Source organism: Corylus avellana, chromosome ca6 (assembly GCF_901000735.1).
Source record: "Corylus avellana chromosome ca6, CavTom2PMs-1.0".
Taxonomy (NCBI): domain Eukaryota; kingdom Viridiplantae; phylum Streptophyta; class Magnoliopsida; order Fagales; family Betulaceae; genus Corylus; species Corylus avellana.
Window position 1 is genome coordinate 5,467,275 of NC_081546.1, and position 24,841 is coordinate 5,492,115.

The following is a 24,841-nucleotide window of genomic DNA, read 5'->3' on the forward strand; positions in this document are numbered from 1 at the left end:
TTTTCACTTCTCAGATGAACCGCAAGACACAAGTGACAGGACACAACAAATCATGGCCTACCGGTAAGACTTTTCTAGTCTAAGAGAGATAGAGTCTGGTCCGAGAGAGAGAGAGAGTTTGAGAGAAAGATAACTGAGAAAGTCTTCAAGTATAGTACTGTGAGAGAGAAAAAGTTTAAGAGAAAGAGAAAGTATTGTTGCAGATAAACACAAGGGAGTAAAAAATTAATTTGGGGGATAAATTTCTAAATTTAGAGGGACAAATTTCTAAATTTAAAGAGCAAATATATAAAACATACCTACTTTAATGAAAATTTCAAAAACTTTGGAGGGGCATTTGTCCCCCACAGTTGTAAGTAGTTCCGCCCCTAAATGTAAGGTATATGTCCGAATAGGTAGTGAGACAATCTAATATGAAGTAGTTTTACTATATGCTGCTCAAATTGTCGGATATCCCCGGTCTCTTTCTTTGAGCTCATGTTTTAAGCAGGAATCCGAATCTCATTCAAACGTGCATGCATGTATGAAGTAGTTGAATTTAGGGGATTCATTGTCACTCAGATAGATATTCGAGGGTTTGGGGAAATTCCTACAAACAGGCCAAGAGTGAAGCCACGTGTGTTGGCGAATATGCAGTCCCACGTGAAGCAACATGGGAGGAATATAAGCCGTAGACGATGATGAAATCGCAAGATTTTATCAACACGTGAAGTGATTGGTGATGGAAGCATGGAACCAGGTGAGCTCTCGACAGTCGAGTCCGTGTCAGAGAAGTTGCCGGCATGAGTGACACTTGCACGTGCCACTCTCTATGTTTTATCACATTTGCCTCGCTCAACCCTACACTTCTTTTTTAAGTGCTCAATGATGTGGCCATTGCCCATTGGCTAGATTTCTAGTTTATTTCTCGTTACTCTATTTCCTTACCTTTTATGTTAAGTCTTTGGATAATTCAATTTTTATAAGATATCATGTAATTATCTTTTATTAAAATTAGACTACCTACCTCAAAAATAAATAAAAAATTGACCGCCAACGAGATATGCAAGAGAGAAAAGAGGTTAGAAAAGTTTGTTGGGGTTGGAATCGGCGAGACAACTCTAACATTCAAGTCAATCGATGAAGGTTATTGAGAATTTCAATAGTCTTATTAGTAGGGCCAATAAGTTCCTTCTTTTCCTATATATAAGTTGTTGTCCTTTGTCCTTTGTTTATAGGATTTTAATGACTCCCATCAATCACTTGGATTGATGTGAATATTCTCTCCCTAAATGTATTGCATGGTGTGGATACGAGATTAACTAAGCTGGCAAAGTGAATGTTCATTTGTTGGTTGTTACATCTTGGTGAGAGTGCGCTTAGATCCTTATTAACTGTTTTAGGTTGTGGGCCATCAAGCTCGTAGGTTGTTTAGGGCTTTGAGTCATTGGGCTCATTGGGTCTTTTAGTGGGTGAGCCCCGAAAGACCGTTAGGCCTTTGTGTAGCTCCTCAATTCTCTTGAACGATGTGTCGATAACTAAGCCCATTACATTAAAGAAGTTATTTTCATTTTGTTTATTCATAATACGGACTTAAAAAAATAAATAAATTCACATAATATATATATAAAGAAAGGACATATTATTGTTTCTATTTTTTATTTAGTTTTTCTTATTTATTCTTATCATTAATAGCATCTGCATCTTTGTATATGTTCCCGAGAGAGGTGACCGTTATCATCTTCTGTGAGACTCTGAGTACTGGTACAAAAACTAACAACCCAGAGAGCTTTAGCTCTAGCAGATCATTCACAAATGGAGATATCAAGAACAAGACAAGGAGGAGCAGAGGGAAGACACGCGCATCAATACAATGGAAAGCCCCATGTTGCTGCAGAATGTGGGACGACGCCGTTTCCGACATGTTCATCCTCTGCCTCCGCATCATTGGTTCAGCAAAGGCGGCGCTGGGCCAACATGCCACCCGAGCTGCTTCATGACATAATCCAACGCGTGGAAGCGAGCGAGACCTCCTGGCCTGCCCGCAGGGATGTTGTCGCCTGTGCGTTGGTTTGCCGGTCGTGGAGAAAGATCGCCAAGGAGATCGTCAAGACTCCCGAGCAATGTGGGTTCCTCACCTTCCCTATTTCTCTCAAGCAGGTAAACTTTCTTCTTCTTCTTCTTGTATTCCACTCTACTCTGTATATACCCACTAAATTCCTGTTTTCTTGTATATATATATAGCCGGGCCCAAGAGACGCTCCAATCCAGTGCTTTATCAGGAGGGAAAGGGCGACCTCAACCTATAACCTTTATCTTGGTCTGAGCCCTGGTAAAATACTCCTATGGGTGTCTGAATTGTTTTATTGTTGAGGACTTGAAATGGGTGCCTGAATCTTTGAATCTTGCTTAGCAAATCAGTCTCTAGGGATATGAGTAAATTTGAAAGTGATTTGAGTTTATGTAAAAAGTAAGAATGCTTGGAATTAAATTTTATAGAGCTTAAAGAGTTTATCCTTTGTCATATGCTTTCAACAGCTTCAACCTCTGACACATGCTTCACCTTTCCGTTTTACTTGATTTACAGCTGTGTCTGGGGATATGAGTAAATTGTTGTTGGCAGCAAGAAAGATGAGAAGGGCAGCAAGTACAGATTTTGTAATATCCTTGGTCGCAGATGATTTCTCTCGAGCAAGCAATACTTATGTTGGAAAGCTGAGGTAGGCTTTACCTTTCCTTAGCTGTGCTGCTGCTTTATTCTTCTTCTGCAATGCAAATTGATCAGCCAATGATGAACAGGTCTAATTTCTTAGGAACCAAGTTTACCGTTTATGACAGTCAGCCTCGACAGGACACATCAATCCAATCAAATTGCAAGTCGCATAGAAGAATCCACCCAAAACAGTCATCTCCAAGGGCATCTGTTTGTAACAACAGTGTGGCCACCATTTCTTATGAGCTCAACGTTTTCCGTACCAGAGGTCCCAGGAGAATGCAATGCGCCATGCATTCAATCCCCATCTCTGCAATTCAAGAACAGGGCATTGCCCCTACTCCAATGGACTTCACAAATTTCCATGGTGAGCAATGCTCTTCCTTTTCAATTTCAAAAGAAAAAAAAAAACCCCAATTACCGGTTATGATAAAAGCTTAAGCGAATTGATAAATTTAATCATTTAATTTATATTTGAATAGAGTCCACACTGAGCACAAGCGATTCGCTGGTTTTGAAAAACAAAGCTCCCAGATGGCATCAGCAGCTGCAGTGTTGGTGCCTAAATTTCAAAGGACGTGTTACAGTGGCCTCTGTGAAGAATTTCCTGCTGGTGGCAGCTGCAGAGCCTTACCAATATGTTTCAGCGGCAGAACAAGATAAAGTAATTCTACAATTTGGTAAAATTGGGAAAGACATTTTTACTATGGATTACCGCTATCCTCTCTCTGCCTTCCAAGCCTTTGCAATCTGCTTGAGCAGCTTTGATACTAAACCGGCTTGTGAATGAGTTCCCTCTTCTTTTTTTCTTTTTTTTTTTTTTTCACTGTGGCCAATTAATTGTCATGCTAGTCTTCCCTGAAAGTTAATTGTAAATATTGTTTCTAAAGGAAGAACACTACTCTATGTGTTGGAATATTTAGCTGTAGAAAGGTTGCTCTATGTCTCTGTCCCCAAACATGTAACTTGATCACTTGTAGGGAATGGTATTTCTGAAATTGCATTATAGGCCGTTTGTTTTGGCGTAAAAATATTGGCTATTCTCTGCTGGTTGTTTACAACCCGAAAATCATTTGGAAAACCTTTTTAGAGTTTGGCCCGCATGGAAAATCATCAAATATTTATAGGGTAACTTTATTTTAAACCTTTGAATTATCACACAATTTGAGAAGTTTTCAAACTTCAAAACTTCTCAATTTGGACATTTTAACTTTTAATTGCAGTCAATTTAAACTCATCTGTCAAATTTAACAGTTAACTTTCCTGATTTACCCCTAAAAAGACCAAAATATCTATGATTTTTTTTAATCTTATTTATTTTTTATTTTTTAATTTGAAATTAAGGGTAAATTTGAAATTTTATAAAAAAAATTAGGGGTATAAACGTCATTGTCTAACTTTTAACATTTAAAATCTGACGGATGAATTCAAATTGATTGCAATTGAAAGTTCAAAGGTCCAAATTGAGAGGTTTTAAAGTTTGAAGGTTTCTCAAATCGCGTGATAATTCAAAGGTGTAAAGTGAAATTACCCCAATATTTATTATGTTTTTGTATAATTATATTAACCTATATAAAAATCTTCGTTCAACCCACAAGCTTTCAAACTAAATCACTTGGAGGAAGCTAGAAACACCCAGCCACACAGAGAGAGAGAGAGAGAGAGAGAGAGAGATTCATGTACAGGTTCTGAGCAAAGTGCTTGGCAAAATGACGAAATGCTCCGAGACAGAAACTCACTCCCCCCGAAAACAGAAAACAAAAAAGCCTTTCGAGACAAGGGAAGGTGGAGAATATTTTTCTTGAGGGGATAACAGTGTCTCCCTCGGACAAAACTAAAGCTGAGAGAGAGAGAGAGAGAGAGAGGTGGTGTGGACTGTGGAGGAGCTGATGGATATTATAGAAAATGCCGACCACTTTTGTGGTTTGCCACAGCCTCGGTCATCCAAAATTCCCACCTAGTCTTATATATATAAAACCAATTCTTGACCACCGCCACCCATTTTGCTTTTGTTGGTTCAATTAATATGAGTCTCGAAGCAACACTCTGATGTTTTTAAGGTGATATCATATGGTATGCCATAGAGGAACTCAAAGCATCATTTGACCCTGATAAGATGAGGCCCATCATGTTTTGATTCTGCATCAATCTTTTCTTATAGTTTTGAGAGTCAAAGGGTGGCAATGGTGTAGTCAGATCCTTCCCCAATCGAGTGCGAGCCCCATCATATATGTCCTTTTTTTTCTATTTTATTAATCATAAAAAGAACAAAGACACAAGGAGAGGGTGAAGGACCCCTACAAAGACCCATACAGCCAGAACAATGCCTTAACAATACATTATAACAAAAGAAAAAGAATAATAGGCCAAATAAATTATTGGGTCCAATGGCTTTTTGACATGTAGGGGCCAAGAAAGGGGTTGTCAAAAATGACGGTTTTTTAGACCGTTCAGAAGATGGGTTATCTGGAGAAACTCTTACTGCGACGACAAAAAAACTTGATAACCATAACAGAAAAGATTGCATTGAGATCAACTGACCACTTCAATGTTCAACGATAGAGGTGCCCTGCAATTGATGCTCAAGGGACATTGGATTTGAATCTTAAAACAATCTTCCTAGGCAAAAAGGGGTATCGTCTAGAAAGAGGAGAGTTGAGAAACTGTTACGTGAAACTAAAATAGAAGGCAACACCAACACAAGTGTGATACACAAGCATTGGAGGGGAGCCCACTGTTGAGTATGTAAACATTGTGACCATGAGGGTAGCAGGGGCGGAACGACCTTAGCCCTTGAGGGGTCCCTAGCCCCCCAAGGCCTAAGGTGGTCCCCAAAAAAAAAAACAATTTTTTCAACAAAAAAAAAAAAAAAAATTATAAAATAGACCTTAAAATTATTTTTGCCCCCCCAAATATTTTTTTTAACAAATTTTGCCCCCAAACTAGAACTTTTCGTTCCGCCCCTAGAGAGTAGCCTATATATAATATATTACTTTTTTATGATGTCGAACTTCTTTAAGACAGAGTCACTTCATTATCCACCATTCTCAAGTAAATCCTAGATATACGACTCTATCTACAAGAACCGTGTATCGGTTGAGTGAAGACTTGAACAACCGATCTCGTTATGTTAATAAATCAAGTTGACCATTTGAACTAACCAGCTAATTCTCGATATTATTATTAGCCCATGCCTCACTTTTCTACCTATTATACCTTTTCAAAAATTATTCTCCTTGTTCATGTCAAATTTTAGGTGAAATCCACATGACTATCTATTTCAGACCTATCATAACCGATTCATATAAAATTAACCAAGTTTGATTCACAAGCCCAACTCAAAATATGAACGTCCCAAAGAAATCAGGCAAACATGACAAAAAGTAAAAGAAAAAGAAAAAAGAAAAGCATACATGGGAAGCAAGCTTTCCACATTATGTAAACCTGTAGAAGCAACGTGACAGAGAGGTTAAACATCTAAGAGAAAATATAGCCCCCTTCCTTAAACACACTCTTTCAAGAAAAGAACTAACAAAAAAGGGATTTTCTCAGGAGATTAGGGCAAGATATTCTTGTGTCATTTCTTTGAAATGCCTTGCATGGATGAGTTACATATAGCTTTGCCTTTGCCCAACATATTAGGACAGCTAATTCCAACTGGTTCCCCCCATCTTTCCTTCTCTGCAGCCAAGGTATGTTAACCATGTCACCTTGTATTGTCTTGTTTCATTCTCTTTGAATTCAACTTCAAAACATCTTGTTGAATTAGAACCTGTAACGGCGATTTCTCCCATGAGGGTATTGATCTCATGCGAGACAACACAAATATCTCCCATAACCTATGATCACCATGAGAAATCTGGTGTGCAAGGGTACACACTATCATAACATGATCACCCATCACAAACCATCACTTTTATTAATCCCTCCCAATCCAACCACCCTTTGAGATAGTAATAACAATAGAAGTACTTGATGTTCCATCCTTCTTCTATGTCATCTAATTTCTATCAGCCAAGCAAAAAGGCCAATTGGCAACAAATTAACATCATTTTCGATGAACAGAGAGTTGAAAAATGCAAGGACTTGTCAGAGCAGTGCGATCGTGCCAGGAAACACTCAAGGCTGCAACTTTGCTACACTTTCATGGGGGGGAATCAAGTAAAGCTGTAAAGATATATTCACTTCTGGGACTCGTCAACTCCTCTAGATCTCGAGCCGTGCAGCTCAAAGGGTTGGAGAATGTTTCAGTGGCAGAGGTGCTCATGACAAAGGGAGGAGAAAAGACTGGTTCCTGGCTATGGTGTCGCGCTGATGATGCCGTCATTGATGCAGTAAAACATGTCTGTCTCAATAACATTTCTCTAGTGTGAAAAAAAACTTGCTTTCTCATTTGACTTTAAATGCATTAATGTACAAATACTCGTATCTTGATGTCACAGATGGCTGAAAATAATATTGGGTCATTGGTGGTACTATCGCCAGGAGATGAACATCCTGCAGGAATCATCACCGAGAGAGGTAAATTATTTAACATGAGAAAAGAAACGTCAAAATTCTCTGAAATTCGTTGCCCAAATTGCATGCAATTCAAGTAGCCTCATAAAAAAGGGATCATGTCCTTTCTATGGGAGTTGCCTGAATTGCGTGCAATTCGAGCCGCACGTAATTCAGGCAACCTCATTAAAAGGGCAGGTGAGCCTTGCTTTCCAAGCTACTACCCTCAACTGGCAAGTCTTGCGCCTATCCTCTCTATTGAAGCTGTTTGAATTACATGCAATTTAAACAGCGAATTTTAGGGGATTCTGATTCAGAAAATGAGGTTAATTCAAGACTAAATACATTACAAACTTGGGACTCTCTCCTGACACAACGCCTGAAATTGTTTTACTCTGATTATTGTTCATGGTGGAACGAACGAGCAAGCAGACTACACAAGGAAAATAATCGCACAGGGAAGATCACCAATGTACACGAAAGTAGCAGAAATTATGACTGATAAGGTTATTTCAAGCTTTCCTTTTGGTATTTAATCTCCATGGAACACTAGAATCAGTAGTCTCAAATGTTTTACCTTCAGCAGGACAAACTAATAACGGTGACATCCGATACCAACATTCTTCAAGCAATGCAGCTTATGACAGGTGATAGTGAATTAGTGATGCAGACAATCGAATACGGAAAAATTTGAAAAGGGAATTAATGGGAGTTCTTGATGTTTGCAGAAAATCGAATACGGCATGTTCCAGTCATAGATGGGAGGATAGTTGGCATGATCTCCATTGTAGACGTTGTAAGAGCAGTAGTGGAACAGCAAAGTGGAGAACTGAAGCAACTGAACGAGTTCATTAGAGGAGATTACTATTAGAATCCAAGGAAACTGTATATTTGACAGCATAGCGATGCACTGATACTACTGCAAATTTAGATGCTGTGAAGAATTGATTTTAAACTGTCCAGCTAACATGTAACCCTAAAAAAGAAAAATTTATGTACGACATCTCAACCAGGTCGTATGAATCGAGATGTTGGGTTCATTTGTCAACTTTTCAGAGGGTGTCTTTTGCTTTTAAATTGTAACGTGATATAAATGTGAAAGTAACTTTTAAGTATTTTAAGTTTTGAGTTGTTTGTTAATGCTTTTACTTTTTTGCTAAAAAGCAAAATACTATCCTAAAAAGCGTTACAAAATGAAAAACGGAAGAAAACGCCAACCTCTATCAACTGATATGATCTATTATTGTATTGTAGTCCTAAAAAACAAGGGGATGGAAAACAAAAATGCATAACACCATTTGGGCACTGGAACCATGGCAAAACTAACAATTGAAATATGCTGAGATGATGAGTTGTTTGAGAGCTTAAACTCAAACCCATTATGGATTACATCTGCTGGCAATGCAGTGTGGTATGGACTCCTATCGGACTAGAGGACAATCTCATTGTTGATCTGATGCAACCAAAGAAGTGAGAAGGAAAAAAAAAGAAGTGAGAAGGAAAAAAAAAAAAGAAGTGAGAAGCAGTCCCAAAATGCCAACAAACTATCTCATTGTACGTCTCTTGGGGAATACAGCTTGAGATCCCATCAGAGCCACCTTAAGTCGCCCTGACGCAGAAAAACCCTGGGCCTCCATTAGCCCATGGACCCTTATAGCATCCTGCACAAACCCACCAGCTATAAGCCCTTTTATAATCCTCTCAAACTCATCCGGTTGCAGTTGGTCTTTCTTAGACTCCAGAACACCCAGAGCTTGAAGCGCCTTTTTCTCTACTCCAGCCATCGAGTACATTTCGCAAAGGCTAACATGAACCTTCAAAGGAGGGGCCTCACCCTGCTCAGCAATCTTGCCCAATACCTGCTCAGCCTCATTAACCAGCTGCATCTTAGCTAACCAATCCACAAGAACAGTATAAGTAGCAACTCCAGGCACGAAGCCGTCCTTCTCAAGCTGCAACAAAAGATTTAGGGCCGTATCCAATAAATTCTTCTTCTCGTATGCTGCAATCATGCTAGCAGTGCACCTGTCATCAGGCCTGAAACCAACTCTTATCATGTAGTCAAAGTTGACCCTTGCCTGATCAGGGTCGCCTGATTGCCCATATGCCTCAACAAGCAATGTACACGACTCCAAACTTGGCTGGAAACCTGCAAATTGCATAGTGGTTGCAATTCGTCCTGCTCCACCAACATCCCCACGTAGAGCAAACGATCGAAGCAATGCCATGTAAATTTCCTGTGTGGGATTGAGGTCTCTTGCCTCCATCTCTCTCATCAGTGACTCACCCAACTTGGGTTGGCCAGCATTTACATATGCCATGATCATCAAGTTGTAAACCTTTATGTCTGGTTGGAAACCCTGGCTCCTCAAACTTTCAAACGCCTCTTTTGCACGGTCAAGATTGCCTGCATTGCAGTACATGTGAACCAAAACTGTGGCAGTTAACATATCAGGCACTATACCATTTTCATTCATCTTCTTGAGAATTCTCTCGGCATCTTCTAAACGGTTCTCTTTGGCATGGGCATCAATAAGCTTCGAGTAGTCACGGATGTTTGTTTGGAAAGACTCTTCAGCCAGTACAAGTTCTGTTACCTACAAAACAAATCATTTGAAATCAACCAAATGAACCAACAGACAGAAGTCACACATATGCATTGCAAAAAAAAAAAAAAAAAAAAAGAGCCCAAGTTAAATAAAAGCATTTGGCTCAGGTAAGATTAGCAATTGTTCTCTCAAGTTAGTGAAATGTTCATCATTAGCATATATTGATTTCCGCTTGACATCTGAATCTTGTTTCCAATGCAATGAATTTACATGCTTCTATGGATCCATTGCTTCAAATTCTTCTCATACTAATAATTAATAAGAATGTAAGATGACACCAAATAAATGATCCAATTATTCTGGACAAATTATTTGCTAATTCTATGAGAAGCAGCTTGATTAACAACCAATTGCTTCAAGTACATAACTCTCTTAACATTTATCTGTACATTTCCCCACTTATTACAAGAACCAAAATGCCCAACAACCATGGAAAGTACATTTATTTTTGTGAAGCAAAGACAAAAGACTCACTGGGCTCCCGGCATTTTAACATAAGCAAAACGAACCGCAAACACACCAAATATAACAAAATATAAACAGGAGCACATAATACGACCCTCTCAGAAAACAGAGTATGAAGAATTTTCCAAGCCAACATTTCAAGTCTCATTCATCTGGAAGAAGTTTGTACATTATAAACTCAACAAATAAAACTTAGAAACAGAAATATATATCCTAGAAACCATCTTCCCACTCACAGTGATACAAAGAGGCAAGACACTACATCCATACTGTATAGTCATCCAAGTGCCTTTTTCTCCATCTGCAACGCCATTGGAGTCAATCCCTCCAACAAGCACAATGAGATTAGAGTTGATGGTGTGTGTCATATGTTTGAGTGGAAGAGAAGGGAAACAATCATGTTGACTAGAAGCTAGTGATGATGGAAGTTAATAAGCAAGCTTCAGTAAACAGAGTTCACCAAATTATGGATATACAGTCAATATTTAACTACTTATCAAAAATATATATATTTAACATCAACATCTTGAGAGTTATTTGAAAGATTAATATAGATGTGCATTTTATAAGCTTTGAAAGATATCACAAGAATTATTATTTTCTTTACACCATTTAAATTCTAGCATGGAAAAACCAAAAAGAATGATTTAAAGAAACTGATATTGCCAATAGTGAAACAATATGCTTAGAAGGAAAATAATATGGTGTACCTTAAAATATAAACGAATATTCTGCTCTTTCAATCTGTCCAGCAATGTGATCCAGTCAATCCTGCCTGGTTGAAGAAGTTCTACCCACTCAGCCAACACCGGAGACGGGTCATCCTCCTCATTCAATGAAAGAATTCTCTCAGTTACCAATTTGCATTTCCCAGATATTGGCTTTGGTTCCTGAGGCCAAATGAGCTCTCCTCTCTCATGAATTTTATCAGCCACCTCAGCCCACTTTGGATCAGAGAGGTCAAGACCATAAATCTTGTACCTTATCTTCCCTTGTCTCTTAGGAAGAGTAACAACATTAGGCTTCTCCTCAGCCACAAAAGCCTCAGTATCCATCATTTCAGCTTGCTTTCCCCCTGCTTTCTCCTCTTTTTCTTGGGCTCGCGCTTCTTCTTTCATGCGCACCAAACCGTCATAAAACTCATGTTCCTCCATTTTTTCACGAGCCCATTTAAATCTAAGCTCTCTCAGCATATCCCCACAAATGCCAATTTCACCAGCAAACCTGCACATTTCCTTGACTTCTTCAGATTGCAAGAACCCCTTCATCTTTTCCTTCTGCTTCTCCTTTTTCATATCATCCAAAACCTTATTACTCACTTCCCAAACTGTTTTCCACAAATCCTCACTAAAATCCTGTGAAGGAGTGGCCACTGCAGCACCAAGCATCTGCTCAAGACCACCCGTTTCCATCTCGTATGCAACTTTCCCAACAATGATCAAAAGCATTCCATCAATTGTCTGCTTATCACAGTCTGGATAAACTTGAGAGAGCTTCCCACGCATTATCCAGACGAACCGGGACAAGAACTCATTCATTGTCCCATCCTCCTCGGATTCCTCAGAATAGAGTTTGGGTTCACCAACCGAGTTGCTCATTTTAGTTCCACTGGTACAGTGGATGTATCTACTGAAGCAAGGATCGGGTTTTGGGCAATTAGGGTTTTGGAGAGGTTTATTGCCATGAATGTTTGGTGAGTGAAATGGAGGAGATATTGGGTCAGTAATGGTGGCAACATCTCTGTAAATACAGTGATGGTATGGAGATGGTAGTTTTCCATTGACTCTTGATAGATTATTGATTGTTTGCCTACAAACTAACTGCCTCAAGTTCATGTTTCACAGAGAAAGAAAAATTTTCAACGATCAAAAGCAAAGTTTCAACACCAACAAATGTACTACACCCACAGAGACTTAGCAGCTGACATGTGATAATTACAACTTGCAAGCCCAAATGCCTGGGGACAAGAAATTATAGAAAAAAAAAAAAATAGAAAATTAAAACTGATGACCAATGAGAATGCGTAACAATTGCCCTAGAAAAGAAACCCATTTTCCAGCATTTTCCCTTCACTTTCCCGGGAACCAATCACACCCAGCATCGAGTTTGTAGAGACGAAAGAAACAGAGGACAAGAAAGAGATGCGAAAGAAGCCAAGACTAGAGCTTTACCTGCAGCGACGACCGTGGATAGCCGGCAAGCGCTGGACGGACAGCCAAGATTTGAGAGTTGAGTGTAGGGGGGAGTGCAGAGGGCCAGAGCTAGGGCTTCTTCTTAGTAGAATTGTTGTTTTTTATACGTAAATGCCATTATAGCGCTGTCAAAATGTTTTCTATTTTCAAAAACCCTGATGTTCTTGTGCTTCCAGGACTAGAACCTTAGCAGTTAGCACACTCACGTGATGGAAGAATTTAGGAAAAATGGTTTTTTTTTTAAAGGATGTTTTTTGTTTTCTTGTTTTTTTGAAAAATAATTTGATTTGATATAAAAGTATCGAGTATTTTGTGAGTATATTATATTTTAAGTTATTTACTAATTCTTTTATTTTTGGGTTTTTTCTTTTATAGATTATAGATAACAAAAAGTTTAGACAAAAAATATTATCAAACGGAGCCACTATTCTAGTCAAATCGACTGGTTTTATTCATTATCAAATCGCTTCTTTTGTGTTATTGTTAATTTTTTTAACGGAATCTCGAAATCACGTCTTATCTAGTAATATTGTGACACTAATAAGTACAGCCACCCCTACCACATTATACATGTCCACATAAAGAGAATGAAAGATAGAGATTTAAACTAGTGATTTATGCTTTATAAAACGTGATCCTTAATTGATTGAGCTACTCTTTAATGACCGTGGCATTTAGGTTGTGACATGATATTCAATAATTTTTTTAAAAAAAAAGAAAAGGTGTGACAGAATAAGTGATTTGATAACGGATTAAATCTTAATGCTCAAATTGATTGATCTTGAATAAATGCATAAAAACTTTACTAAAGTTTGAAGTATTTTTTTTTTCAAAAAAAAAACCTTAAAATGAAACGCGCTAGAGAAAGGGCTTGAACCTTCGACCTTGTGGTTAACAGCCACACGCTCTAACCAACTGAGCTACTCCAGCACGCTGTACCATCAAAAAAGTTGCTGTAAATAAACTAGTATAAAAAATTTCGATATTACACAAATAGGAGTTGATCAACAAAATATGGAAGTGCAAAAGCAGAAGGTTGAGGAGAACATGGACTACTGCGAGAACAAAAAGACAAACAATACACACGTGCATTGCTCATTCGAGCTACAAATGTAAATTTTATATAACAAAGGGCCATTGCTCATTAGTACACTTTACAAGGAAATCAAACAACACTACAACAGCAAAAGACCAAGAAATTAGAATAGTGGGTCAAAAACATGCATGATTCTACATTCCTATATCTAACTACAATAATTCAATTGAATCCAACCTCAACCATTTTTCTTTTCGTTTTTTTTTTGGATGAAGGAAAATTTTATAACAACCAACCAAAGAAGCTACAAACTCCAGCAGCCAAGCAGGAACACAAAGCCATCATTCAGGCTACAAAGCCAAAACTCTTCCAATCTCAATCAGCAAAACCAAAACTCCACAAAAACCAGACAGCACCACAGCAACTTCACAGATCCTCAACACAAAATATTGTGAGATATACCCCAATTAGAGCACAAAGCAATATTGTCACTACTAGCTGGAAATTGCCCTCTACTCACAATCCAGTTCCTAACTTCCCAACAAACTTTCTGTACAAGTTTTTCTTCCGAGAGCAGAAAATTTCCAAACCTAAACATCAAGATATTAAGTGTCAAGCTTTGCAATTCGTAACAAAAGAATGCAAAGAAAAAGGAAGAAAGCTCAAGAACAAGATGAAAAATAGAGAGTGATTGAATACTCTGTATATTCAACTTAATTGTTGCAAGTTACATGAAGTAGTATTTATACATTTGATTATAAGCTTAACAAGCTTCTAACAACTAATAACTAACTCCAAATAATTGTAACAAATCAATAACTACATTAACAGACTTACAACAAAGATACACAAAACTGAAAAAATACATCTGTTCACGTGTATAAAAAAACTACTCTCTAATAGTGCGCTCGAGCGCACTAGTATATAAAAAATTCTTTGATACTGCGCTCGAGCGCATTCGCCTTGTATCCTCTCTGGTACTGCACTCGTATCTTCGCTCGAGCACAGCCTGCGCTCTCTCTTAATATTAAGTACAACCAAGCCCAAAGCAAATCTTAACCTCAACCATTTATCAGCAAATAAATGAGAGGTTTATAGATGCTGAAACTCACCCACCAGCTCCAATGAGCATATATGACAGACAAGACAACCAAGAAAGTCCTGTGTTTTTGAATGAGAAGAACTGTTTAAGTTATCAAGGGTGAAAATAATGCTAATAGCTGGGTATAGAATGTGACGATATCTTCTTTCCAAGGAACCGAAATGGCTTAAAAGCTGATTTTTTTTCTTTACGGTAGTTGACAGCCTCGCTTGAGATGTCTAGGCCCAAACCAGCTTTGGGAGTTGAACATTCTGAACCATCATCTTTGATACGTTCCAAGATCTGGAGCAATTCAGAAGTAGTCCCTTTCACTCTGGAATTCCCGTTGAGAGATAAATAGACTAGAGATTGTATAATGGTCTCTCTCATGACCAGTTGGCAACACTCAGCACCCTCTTGACATAGAGAAAGAAGAACATCTAGCGCAAGCACTTGTTCCTCCTCTCTTCCATTTTCAAGCAGTGTGGCAATGGCACTGATACAGGAACTGGTTTCAGCAACTGCAATCCTGACCTCCTCAGTAGCGCATAAGTTTTTGATGATCTTAATGCAAAACTGTGCGAGTTTGTGATCACCCAAAAATGGAACCAGCTTTGGAATGCAGTCCAAATATACAATATGGTATCCAATATCACCATTGCAAGACAAATTATAAAGTATCTTCATGGCAGTTCTATGAAGTGACCTGAGCTGGGTATCAAGGACTTTTAGAATGGAGGGAAGAACACCGGATGCCACCATCATAGACTTGTAATTGGGTTGGTCAGACAAAACTTCCATGATAGCAAGGGCTTCTCCAGTAATATCAGAATCCAGATATGATGCCAACACATAAATCCCATCTTCATCAAAGGATGGTAATTCACTTCTGCATGAAACAGCAGAGAGTTCATTAGCATAGGATCTAGTGATTTCTCCGGCGCCAGAATATGGTAAACAATATGATGCAGCAGAGCAATCGAAACCAAGAATAAATTATAAGGGAGAAGAAGAGACGGGAAAGATGGAGAAGAAAGAGGAGCAAGTAGGAAGCAGAGGAGGAAGAAGACAAAGGGAGAACAGTCGTCAAATTATAGCTTATTCATCATAGCTGTCCAAATAATTTTATTTTTTTTAAGATTCTCCCTTCTACTCATATTCTTAGTTTCTATTCCTGTGCTGAATCACAAAACTTTTGCTCATATATTAATAACTATAATTTTACGTAAAAAAATAAGAATTCATTGTATATAGTTCCAATTTGTTAATACTTCTACAAATGTTAGGTAAATCTATCTACAGTTTTTTCTCTTTTTACAAAGCTAAATGATTTTTAAAGACGCCAAACATGCATTAAATCCTGTGTAAGTTCTCAGTGAATATTGTTCTTAATGAGTTACTTTTATCATCTTTATCTAATTATCACAGTTCTTTTGGTTGATGTGAAATTATGTTTGTATGATTTGTGTACTAGCATGTATTATACTCTTCATATGATTTGTGTACTAGCATGCATTATACTTTTCATCCATTTTCTATTTTGTTTACAAATTTTCTCATTCTAAGCAAAACGATTAAACCTCATGACTCAAGAACCTTCTGTGGGGGGGAAAAATGTCTATCCAAAAAAATTATCACCTGTTTTCATTCAGAATTGCCAACAGCACCTCTGCTCCATCTCTCTGAGCTTTTACATCACTTGATTCCTGTGCATCCTTCAAAAATTTAATCAATGGTTTGACACAACTATTGGAAATTGCATTGCGACTTGCTTGATTATTGTCTTGAAGTTGGTCTTTCACATCCCCCACTGTCTTGCACTGGGATCCCCAAGAAAGTGCAGAAAGTCTGGAAAGAGAGGCTAACATGTTGTCATAACAATCTGCAGAATGGTGAAATCCTTGTGGCTCTGCATTCATCTGACTGAGCCTATAACTGAAGCTTTCATCACTCTTGTCATCAGACATTTCTGAACCATAATTGGTTACTGAAGAGCGCAGTGACACACTGCTAGATTGAAGGCACAAGTGATTCATAGAACTACCAAAGCTGGCAATGGAATTGGAAGACTGAGATTTCAGAGAGGAAAGAGAAGCAAAGTGTGCTTCTAAACAAGGGTCAGGAATAGTAAGTCCCAGCTCGGAAGACCATTTTGATATGAGGCCCTTCATTGCAGAGTTCGGAGTCAGGTACAAATTGTCCAGCTTCATATGAGTTATTGGGCATGTCTTGTTACCTTCATTAAACCACTTCTCTATCCAAAATCGTTCAAATGTCTTCCCAGAAGCGATAATTACTGGATCGTACATCAGTCTCATAGAGATGGGGCATTTGAATTCCTCAGGATGTTCAGGTGTACCAGAGTCATCAGCTCGAGTCTCATCTAATGCATTTTCAGCATGTTGTTCAGGCTCAATCGATTGATAGGATGACTTATCATGCTGCACAAGAGTGCTAACATTCCAGCCTTGTCCAATTATTTCCCCATACTTCTTCAAAAGATAAAAGAGGAACTTCAAGATTTTCTCCTTTCTAGGGTCCTTGCCAGAGACATTGTCAAGTAACCTTCTAATAGATCTTTTCTCCATCAAAACAGCCGAAGGGGATGTAATTTTCAGCTTCAAAGCTGCAAGTTGAATAGCCTCAAGTTCTAACACAGAACTTGACACAGAAATATCTTGCCGAAGTAGTGCCAGTACAACCTTCCCAGCCTCTTCTTCAGCAGATTCAAGGGGAAACTTTGCGCTCCTAAGATCAAGAACAATGCCAGATATCTGCAGAGAATGTTCAATTTCAATATTTAGTTATGTAAGGGATTAAAAAGAGTATCAACCAGAAAAATAACAGAGTACTACTGAAGACAGAATGTGCAATATAAAAACAAGGTTGTCCAAAACACAACCAAAATCATTGAAATTAGAACAACAAAAAAAAAAAAAAAAAGGAAGAAAAAGAAGAAAACAAGCAGATATAAAGGAAATTGCAACTCTTTCTGTAGTGCCCAGCATATAAGTATATGAAAACACAAAGGATCCTTTCAAAAAACATTCAGAACTAATTATTCCACTTCTTACTGCATGGGCATTGGGAGCCTGCACTGCCCTTGCAATATTTGAGTCCAATCCATCAGTTGCATATTTAGGGACATTCTCTTGACGCCTTCCAAGGTATATAGTTTAACCAACTCAAGTATTTAATTGCTAATTCCATACAACATGGGTTTACCAGGAAAAAAGGTGATTTGGAGGGGGACTACTGCTAAGGCATGGAATGATTGCCAAATAGGTTTCTTCGTTCCCTAGATATGTTTTCATCATGCACCATTACCATCGTGAATGTCCTACTGCATTATAATCTTCACAATGGGAACTTGGAATCCATTATTCTTGACTTACTGAACTCCCCAGAATATTTGGTTTTACAAATTGCTTTTAATCTGAAAACAAGGACAACAATTTTGGGCCACCATGAAGGCATTAAAAAACAACATAGAACTAACAATAGAAACAAGTTAATAACTACATGAAATACGCGTCAAACTTCAAGGGATATTGCATAACAAGAGAAGGCATGAAGAAAGGACATAAAAGCTACAAAGTCATGGAAATATAAACAAATAAATTTTGAAAACCTTTGAATTACACACCTTCACCTAAAGTGCATATATATGTGGAGTAGAGATACACACCACACCGGTGTGAGTGAATAGTACTCACATTGGGTAATGTGAGTACAGAAATTTGTTGTTTTTAATTTTTTTTAAAAAAAAATTGTACATGCCACATCACCAGTGTGAGTACTGTTTATTCACACCGGTGTGGTGTGTATCACTACTCATATATGGGTATATAAATTTAAGGGCTTGAAATATTGCAAACCTTTGCAGCTAACAATGTTGGTACCGTACTTTGAATTTGACTCAAACATAACTCCAAAGTCTTTTGTATTTTTTCACATCTCAAAACAATACGCTCTGCTGTAATTGCCTGAAAATATTATACTGAACACATTAGATAATGAAGAATGATGCAAATAAAAGCTGTGAGAAATAATCATTAAAAGATTGATAATAATGCATAAATGTAAAATTGAAAAGTCAATAACTATGTTAACATGGTAAATGTACATTCAAGATCACATGTTCATTTACGAAGGCATGATGCAGAATAGTAGTTACAATGAGGCAACATAGCAAATTAAAAAACACAATCTTTTTTCATAAAAGATTAGTGTATTAAATTGGTTGCTTACTGCAAACTTTTGATATTAGGGTGCTTTAGAACAATGAAGGTAAGAAAAAGGAAAGCAATCAGAGATGTAGCACAGGGGTTAAGATAATTTATCTCTAACTAAAATGTCTGAAGGCAAGAACCAAGAGGTTATTATAATCTGATGGACATATCACATACAACAATACTATATGTAACAGTTGATCCAAGAAACCCCATATATCATAATCAAATGATTGCTCAATAAAAGTTAATTTCACAAAAAATGCATAAAAAGAGTGACATATTGAAGAAACTGTTAGAATTGCAAAAATAATGAAGATGCATAAATTATTGATGCAGCTCAACTACATTGATCAATTTCTATATGGTGTGAAGCTGTAATGACGTTGTCCTCCATTCACATTGGCTTTTACAACTCTATCCTGAGACTATTATCACTAACTTAAAAATGGAGTAAATTCACTTTCCTCCCACAAACTACTCATGTTTCACTTGCTCCTATAAACCTTAACTTAGTGCAACTCATACCTTATTTTGAAGTTTTGGTATCAGTATGCCCCCTCCGTCCAAATTACTAAATTAGCTTTGACAAATATGCTTATTTTATATTTTTTAACTAAGAAAAAAATATCTTTGATTTTGAACATTGACAAAAGGGGTATTTGAGAATCGGTTTGAAATTCTCCCAAAGACCCCAAATAACACAAAGAATTGGGTGGGGGGGTGAAAAGGTGTTTTCCAGCAAATACAACAATTGAAAAATGTAGAAAACCACACAACAATCACCAAAATTAATCAAAGCAATAAACAGATCAAACACAACAATTTTGGTGACCAAGTGAAAACCCTTTAAAGAACTCTTTAAAGGTAAAACCACTTCAGGGCAACCAATCCACTATAGAAACCATTGCAGTAAAAACCTCACTTGTACCAAGGCAAGCGACCCATTTGTCTTTTACCACAATAACTCCAAAGCGCTACCCAATCTTCTACTTGGTCTCCTCTGCAATGCGGAATTTTGGTGGCTTGAAGGTTAAGAACATGTATGTGGTTTAACAAAACTCTGAGAGAGATGAACAATTGAAGACATAAGGATGCTATAGGTCTCTCTTAGCTCACAAAACAAAGGCCTCAATTCTCTCTGAAAAACATGCTTATAAAGGCCTTGAGAAAACATAAGGCTCAAGGGAAAGTCAGTTTATGAAAATTGTTGGGGAGAGAAACACCAAGAGTAAGTTAATATACATACTAGAACACCACTTCTAGCTCAAAAGCCTAAGCTAATGGGTTTCGGTCCACTTAGGTATGTTAACCACTCTTATTCTTTATACTTTCTCAATATGGGACACAAATCTCACAAGTGCCACAACAAATCTTCCCTCACTTGTGAGTCTCTACCATATCGACCAAATTCCCCCACACACAAGAGTGTCACGCATACTCCAAGAGAAACGACACTCCTTTTATCGGAGTCAAACCAAACGCGTCAAACTAAGACACTCATATTAGCAGTAGCGAAAGCTAGCCATAGGCTCTGATACCAATTGTTGGGGAGAGAAACACCAAGGGAGTCAAACAAGAGTAAGTTAATATACATACAAGGACACCACTTCTAGCCCAAAAGTCTAAGCTAATGAGTTTGGGTCCACTTAAGTATATTAACCATTCTTATTCTTTATACTTTTTCAATGTGGGACACAAATCTCACAAGTGCATGCATAACAAAAAACATAGTATAAGGCCGCATCGTTCAAAAGGATTAATGACGTGTTCGAACACATGCTAAGGTTTCACAGTTTCTCTGCGACAGCATTCGAGCATTGTGCGACTAGGCTTCGACTGAGTGTCTCAGATACACTTCAATGATCCCCACGTTCAAACCTCGTATGACCGAGGTGCAATCGAACGTCTCTATGGCTCTTTATTAACAATGTCGCTCAAACTGTCTTCAATCGGGCTAATGACCAAGGCTCTCGGAAGCTTCTTTGTAAGGCTTTGTAAATAGCCTCATTTGAACCTTGACCGTCTTGCATCCGAACTTCTTGGGAGCTTAAACTTTAATCTACTTGAAGTCCTTATTCAGCCGTCCTTCAACTGCTTCTACAATCGAGCCTCTCTGGAACTCAATCCTTTGAGATGCACTACGACCGCATTCAAACGTCTTGCAGGGGGGCGGGTTTAAGTGGTACACTGGTGGTAGTTTATAGGGGTGAAAGTTAATTTATTGTTAAAAATGAAATATTCATTTATAATTGATTGCCTGTATTAATTCTAAGAGCAGCATTCAGAGACTATGAGACACTTACTTGTCCTACTCATTACAAATGGAAGCTTGCACATTAATGATCAAAAAATTGTATGGATGCATTTCAAAAATGCCAGTTATATTTAATTTTTATATATTAGCTAAATGTGTACCAGGTAGAGTTTACTAGACTCTGAGCAGAGCTGGATAAGTATTTTTGCTTTATCCATTGTGTCTTGTAATGAGCATAATGCCTGTATGCCTGGTTTGCATCTTGGTCGGGCAGACTCGATGGCTGAAAATATTTCTGTGATTCTGTCAATAAATTTCTTGAGCTCTAAACACATCAAACGATGAACCTGCATCCAATGTAATATATAGTCTTAAAGTTGTACCATAACAGGAAAATTGTGAATTACCAAGTTAAAAGATTAAAATGAGAGAACCATCAAGCCTTATCCCCATATGGTTCAAAATAATGATCCACAAAACTTTAATACATTCTATAAATGGCTGCCAGCTTAGGATCAATTCTCTATGAACTGATGTCAAATTCCAGCAAAACCAGTTGGTGCCAAGAGGGGGCATACTGTGAACTCTAACCCAGAGCCCTCCAACAGGGTTGGGAAAAGGTCGCTAAAGAAAAGCTGACATTGTGAATGACTTATATTTCAGCATAGACGAGCTCTATTTTTTGGTCCAGTCAATGAAAGAAGTCTGGATCTAAGGCCACATCAAATAACTAACTTCTTCATTGATTAGAGTTGGATTGAAACCTACGCCTACCCCAACCGACCCCTTCACCAGTTGAGATAAAGCCTCAAGTGGCAAGAAATGAATGTTTACCTTAATGGTACAATAATATGTAAGCTCCACAATTTCAGCACCATTGTTCTCCATCTAATAATGCCGTGTCCTTAATCTGCAAATTGGTATAAAAAATAAAAAATAAATTGATTGTTTAAACTGAGTGTTCGTTACAGAATTTAACAAATCCAACAATGTAGAATATTTAACGTAGTCATAATATCAAACTAAATAAAAACAGAAAGATGTAACTCAGACAACAAGAAACAATAAAAAGACGAAACCAACTGCCCTGGTTGCAGATCCAAAACAAAAAAACAAAAAAACAAAAAAAAAAATTGTAAAAGACCTCTCTTTGGTTACACGAATGCTTTTTAAGCTGCGTGTAAAATGATTTCCACACTTCAGTTGCCACGTTGACTGAGAAAGAGAGGTCTTTTACCATAACAAAAGTCGCAACAAACCCATGATTTACATTACTCAATCACAGAGAATTGCGGCTCCTTCCGTTGTCACAGAATGAACATAGAAAGAGCAACAAAATTGTGATACCAATATCAACATGCATGATGCATTCACAATATCATATTATACACCTAACAGTCAAGCACATAACTGTCCGAGCTTGGATCCTAAGGCAACAAGCAAGGCTTAAAATCCAAATAGTACAGTAAACGCAAACCCAGATGAAAACGAGAAATTACAAACGATATTCGCACAAAACAAGCTAAGAGGGGAGTAACAGAGCCAGATTGTTATGCAGAGGAATAATAGAGCAAAATACGGGTGAAAATAATCTGACCCAGCTGCTCAAACGGCAGATATGCTACTACCAACGAAGAAATCCCATGGCTACCCAGTTGAGTTTCAGTAACATTCGTACCGTATGAGCCAAGAGGAGGAGGAGGAGGAGGCCAAGAACACTTCAATAACAGCGAACCCAGACAGGAAAAGTAGCACGAGGAAGGAGTAGCAGAGAAAGCAAAGTTTGTGAAAAGAAGTACCATTGAAGGTAAACTAGTAAAGCTCATAGAATGAAGGACATGGTGGATTCTCTTCTGGGATTCAGAACAAACAGAAGTCTTCGCAGAGTCGCGTGTTTTTAACCAAAAACTTTAACAAGTAGTCAATAAGTATAGGCTTATAGCGACAGGAAGAAGAAAGGGCCTCTTCGTCTCCCTGCTTGTATTCTGACATTTTCGGAGCAATTCTCTGAAAGAAAGGAAAATGCTCGGATCGTTTTCGTAATTTATTTTCCAGACTTGGACCACTCGGCCCACTCCTTCTTGACTCAAGTTAAATTTAAAAAAATTAAAATTTTGAAAGCTACTCTTGAGAAATTCATAAACTCTCTATTTTAATTAATTTTTTATTCTTATTTAATTATTTCTTTGTACTTTTATTTAAGTAATTCTTTATTTGTTCTTGGTACACTTAAAGAAGAAAAATGAATATATAAGCTTAAAATACTAAATAGTTTTTGTTTTTTTTGACTCTTGATATTTATAGAGCTTGTGTATTGTCTATGATCTCTTCCAACAAAAGTTAAATTTGAAGAGAAACCTAACTTTTTCTCATTTGAAATGTCACTTTTAAAAAACATCAGGCTCTCTGAATATTTTTCTACTTTAATTAAATATTATTTTTTAATTCTTTAGAGAGAGAAAACGAATAAATAAACTGAAAAAAACTAAGCAACTTTCACTTTATTTATTTGGAGAGCTTTGTTGACAGAAGTTAAATTTGAAATAAAGTAGAGAGTTGTTAAATGACTATTTTATGAGTTTTCTCAAATTTTTAAAGAAAAGCAAAATTTGAAGAGCTTATTAAGAATGTTCTTACAAAAGTTAAATTTAAAATAGAGTAAACTGCTTGTTAAATGGTCATTTTTGTGAATTTTTTCGAGTTTTTAGATAAAAAGATAAATTAGAAGAGCTCCCTATAAATGTTTAGAGCTTACATGACAACCTATAATTAAGTGTATATGATTGATAAGTTAGCTATAAATAAATTAAAATGTTTTATTTAATTATTGTATCAATTGTGAATTATTATGTCAATTTATAAAAGAATTCTTAAATAATATTATGAACAAGTGTCTCTATTAATTTTGTGGACCGAACATAAACGGAAGTATTATCTCTATTTATTGAATATGGAACTATAAAAGTAATTTCACTTTTTGTTTAACAATGACCGATTGAAAAGTTCTTTTAAAAGTAAACCACAAAAAATTGTGGCTTCTAATATTAGTCAACTTCAAAAGCAAAACACCAAATCTCTACCTGTTGTTGAAAATTCAAAGAAAAAAAAAATGCTTATCAACATTACGGGTTAAGGTTGTAATCGTCTCGAACCGTATAATCTGAATTGTCCAAGATGTTGAAATAAGATAAACTAGGCAAAATTTGAAAAGGAAAGTTTAATTGATAAACCAAGGAGGTAACACCAACATGAATTGTTAAATCTAAATAATTAAATTTATTTGTCAAATTTTTTACTTTATTTATTTATTTATTTTCAACAAGTGAAAAATCATATAAACTCCTACGTGAATTTCTAAAGGACTATAGTGGAAACTATATTACTCCAAATATTTTCTTTATACAAACTAATGCGAATGGTGATAGTTTTCATGAGTTCACTTAGTGCCACATGGATTTTAAAAAAAAATTAAGTAATAAAATGTGATTTATAAATTTAGTCGTTTAAAAGCTAGCTAACTTGGTAAGTAATGCACAATGTCAAGTAAATTTATAAAAGACTTATACTAAAAGCTATAATACCCTAACAACACCCTTTAAAAAAAGGAAAAAACTTCATTTACACAAAATATAAGCATTTTTTGTAATTATAATCTCCAAATTTAAAAACTTGCAATGGAAATATTTTATGTTTTAGCCCCTTTAATTTTCCCATTTTTGTTAAAATGTCCAAAATGCCCTCTTTATAGTTAGTGACCGTTAAACCGTTAGCAACCCTAAC

The 24,841-nt window shown here is 37.0% G+C and overlaps 4 protein-coding genes and 1 non-coding gene across 6 annotated transcripts; 2 read left to right on the top strand and 3 right to left on the bottom strand.

Annotated features, from left to right (window-relative positions):
• Positions 1 to 1,740: 1,740 nt before the first annotated feature.
• On the top strand, positions 1,741 to 3,482 carry LOC132184792 (tubby-like F-box protein 5). The gene is made up of 5 exons (XM_059598552.1): positions 1,741 to 2,139; positions 2,224 to 2,311; positions 2,567 to 2,699; positions 2,779 to 3,059; positions 3,175 to 3,482. The coding sequence occupies exons 1-5, from the start codon at positions 1,795 to 1,797 to the stop codon at positions 3,480 to 3,482; spliced, it is 1,155 nt and encodes a 384-aa protein (XP_059454535.1). The 5' UTR covers positions 1,741 to 1,794.
• Positions 3,483 to 6,305: 2,823 nt separating this feature from the next.
• On the top strand, positions 6,306 to 8,193 carry LOC132185751 (CBS domain-containing protein CBSX3, mitochondrial-like). The gene is made up of 6 exons (XM_059599526.1): positions 6,306 to 6,384; positions 6,758 to 7,035; positions 7,135 to 7,213; positions 7,622 to 7,695; positions 7,776 to 7,836; positions 7,918 to 8,193. Exons 2-6 carry the CDS (start codon positions 6,769 to 6,771, stop codon positions 8,058 to 8,060), a joined length of 624 nt encoding a protein of 207 aa, XP_059455509.1. The 5' UTR covers positions 6,306 to 6,384; positions 6,758 to 6,768; the 3' UTR covers positions 8,061 to 8,193.
• A 315-nt stretch (positions 8,194 to 8,508) lies between these two features.
• On the bottom strand, positions 8,509 to 12,614 carry LOC132184794 (pentatricopeptide repeat-containing protein At1g01970). Of its 2 annotated transcripts, none has more exons than XM_059598554.1 (3): positions 12,435 to 12,614; positions 10,974 to 12,220; positions 8,509 to 9,786 (listed from the first exon to the last, which is right to left on the bottom strand). In XM_059598554.1, the coding sequence occupies exons 2-3, from the start codon at positions 12,096 to 12,098 to the stop codon at positions 8,734 to 8,736; spliced, it is 2,178 nt and encodes a 725-aa protein (XP_059454537.1). In that variant the 5' UTR covers positions 12,099 to 12,220; positions 12,435 to 12,614; the 3' UTR covers positions 8,509 to 8,733. The 2 variants fall into 2 exon arrangements, with proteins under 2 accessions (XP_059454537.1, XP_059454538.1); XM_059598555.1 differs by having other exon boundaries at positions 10,974 to 12,083; positions 12,435 to 12,520.
• Positions 12,615 to 13,311: 697 nt separating this feature from the next.
• Positions 13,312 to 13,385, bottom strand: TRNAN-GUU (transfer RNA asparagine (anticodon GUU)). Its single transcript has one exon. It is a non-coding gene; the product is annotated as a tRNA-Asn (tRNA).
• A 793-nt stretch (positions 13,386 to 14,178) lies between these two features.
• Positions 14,179 to 23,092, bottom strand: LOC132184210 (U-box domain-containing protein 5-like). Its single transcript, XM_059597753.1, has 6 exons — positions 22,740 to 23,092; positions 21,896 to 21,971; positions 21,223 to 21,408; positions 18,451 to 18,558; positions 16,211 to 17,346; positions 14,179 to 15,461 (listed from the first exon to the last, which is right to left on the bottom strand). The coding sequence occupies exons 2-6, from the start codon at positions 21,947 to 21,949 to the stop codon at positions 14,705 to 14,707; spliced, it is 2,241 nt and encodes a 746-aa protein (XP_059453736.1). The 5' UTR covers positions 21,950 to 21,971; positions 22,740 to 23,092; the 3' UTR covers positions 14,179 to 14,704.
• Between the last annotated feature and the right edge of the window lie 1,749 nt (positions 23,093 to 24,841).

Excerpts from the sequence above, each read along its gene's own strand:
- LOC132184794 (XM_059598554.1), bottom strand. The coding sequence starts at position 12,098 with ATGAACTTGAGGCAGTTAGTTTGTAGGCAAACAATCAATAATCTATCA. Across the intron at positions 9,787-10,973 it reads ATATTCGTTTATATTTTAAG|GTAACAGAACTTGTACTGGC; the intron begins GTACACCATATT and ends TTTGTTTTGTAG.
- LOC132184792 (XM_059598552.1), top strand. The coding sequence starts at position 1,795 with ATGGAGATATCAAGAACAAGACAAGGAGGAGCAGAGGGAAGACACGCG. Across the intron at positions 2,140-2,223 it reads TCCCTATTTCTCTCAAGCAG|CCGGGCCCAAGAGACGCTCC; the intron begins GTAAACTTTCTT and ends ATATATATATAG. Across the intron at positions 2,312-2,566 it reads TTATCTTGGTCTGAGCCCTG|CTGTGTCTGGGGATATGAGT; the intron begins GTAAAATACTCC and ends CTTGATTTACAG.
- LOC132185751 (XM_059599526.1), top strand. The coding sequence starts at position 6,769 with ATGCAAGGACTTGTCAGAGCAGTGCGATCGTGCCAGGAAACACTCAAG. Across the intron at positions 7,036-7,134 it reads TCATTGATGCAGTAAAACAT|ATGGCTGAAAATAATATTGG; the intron begins GTCTGTCTCAAT and ends TTGATGTCACAG. Across the intron at positions 7,214-7,621 it reads AGGAATCATCACCGAGAGAG|ACTACACAAGGAAAATAATC; the intron begins GTAAATTATTTA and ends ACGAGCAAGCAG.
- LOC132184210 (XM_059597753.1), bottom strand. The coding sequence starts at position 21,949 with ATGGAGAACAATGGTGCTGAAATTGTGGAGCTTACATATTATTGTACC. Across the intron at positions 18,559-21,222 it reads AGTCTAGTAAACTCTACCTG|GCAATTACAGCAGAGCGTAT; the intron begins GTACACATTTAG and ends TAATATTTTCAG. Across the intron at positions 15,462-16,210 it reads GCAATTCTGAATGAAAACAG|AAGTGAATTACCATCCTTTG; the intron begins GTGATAATTTTT and ends TGTTTCATGCAG.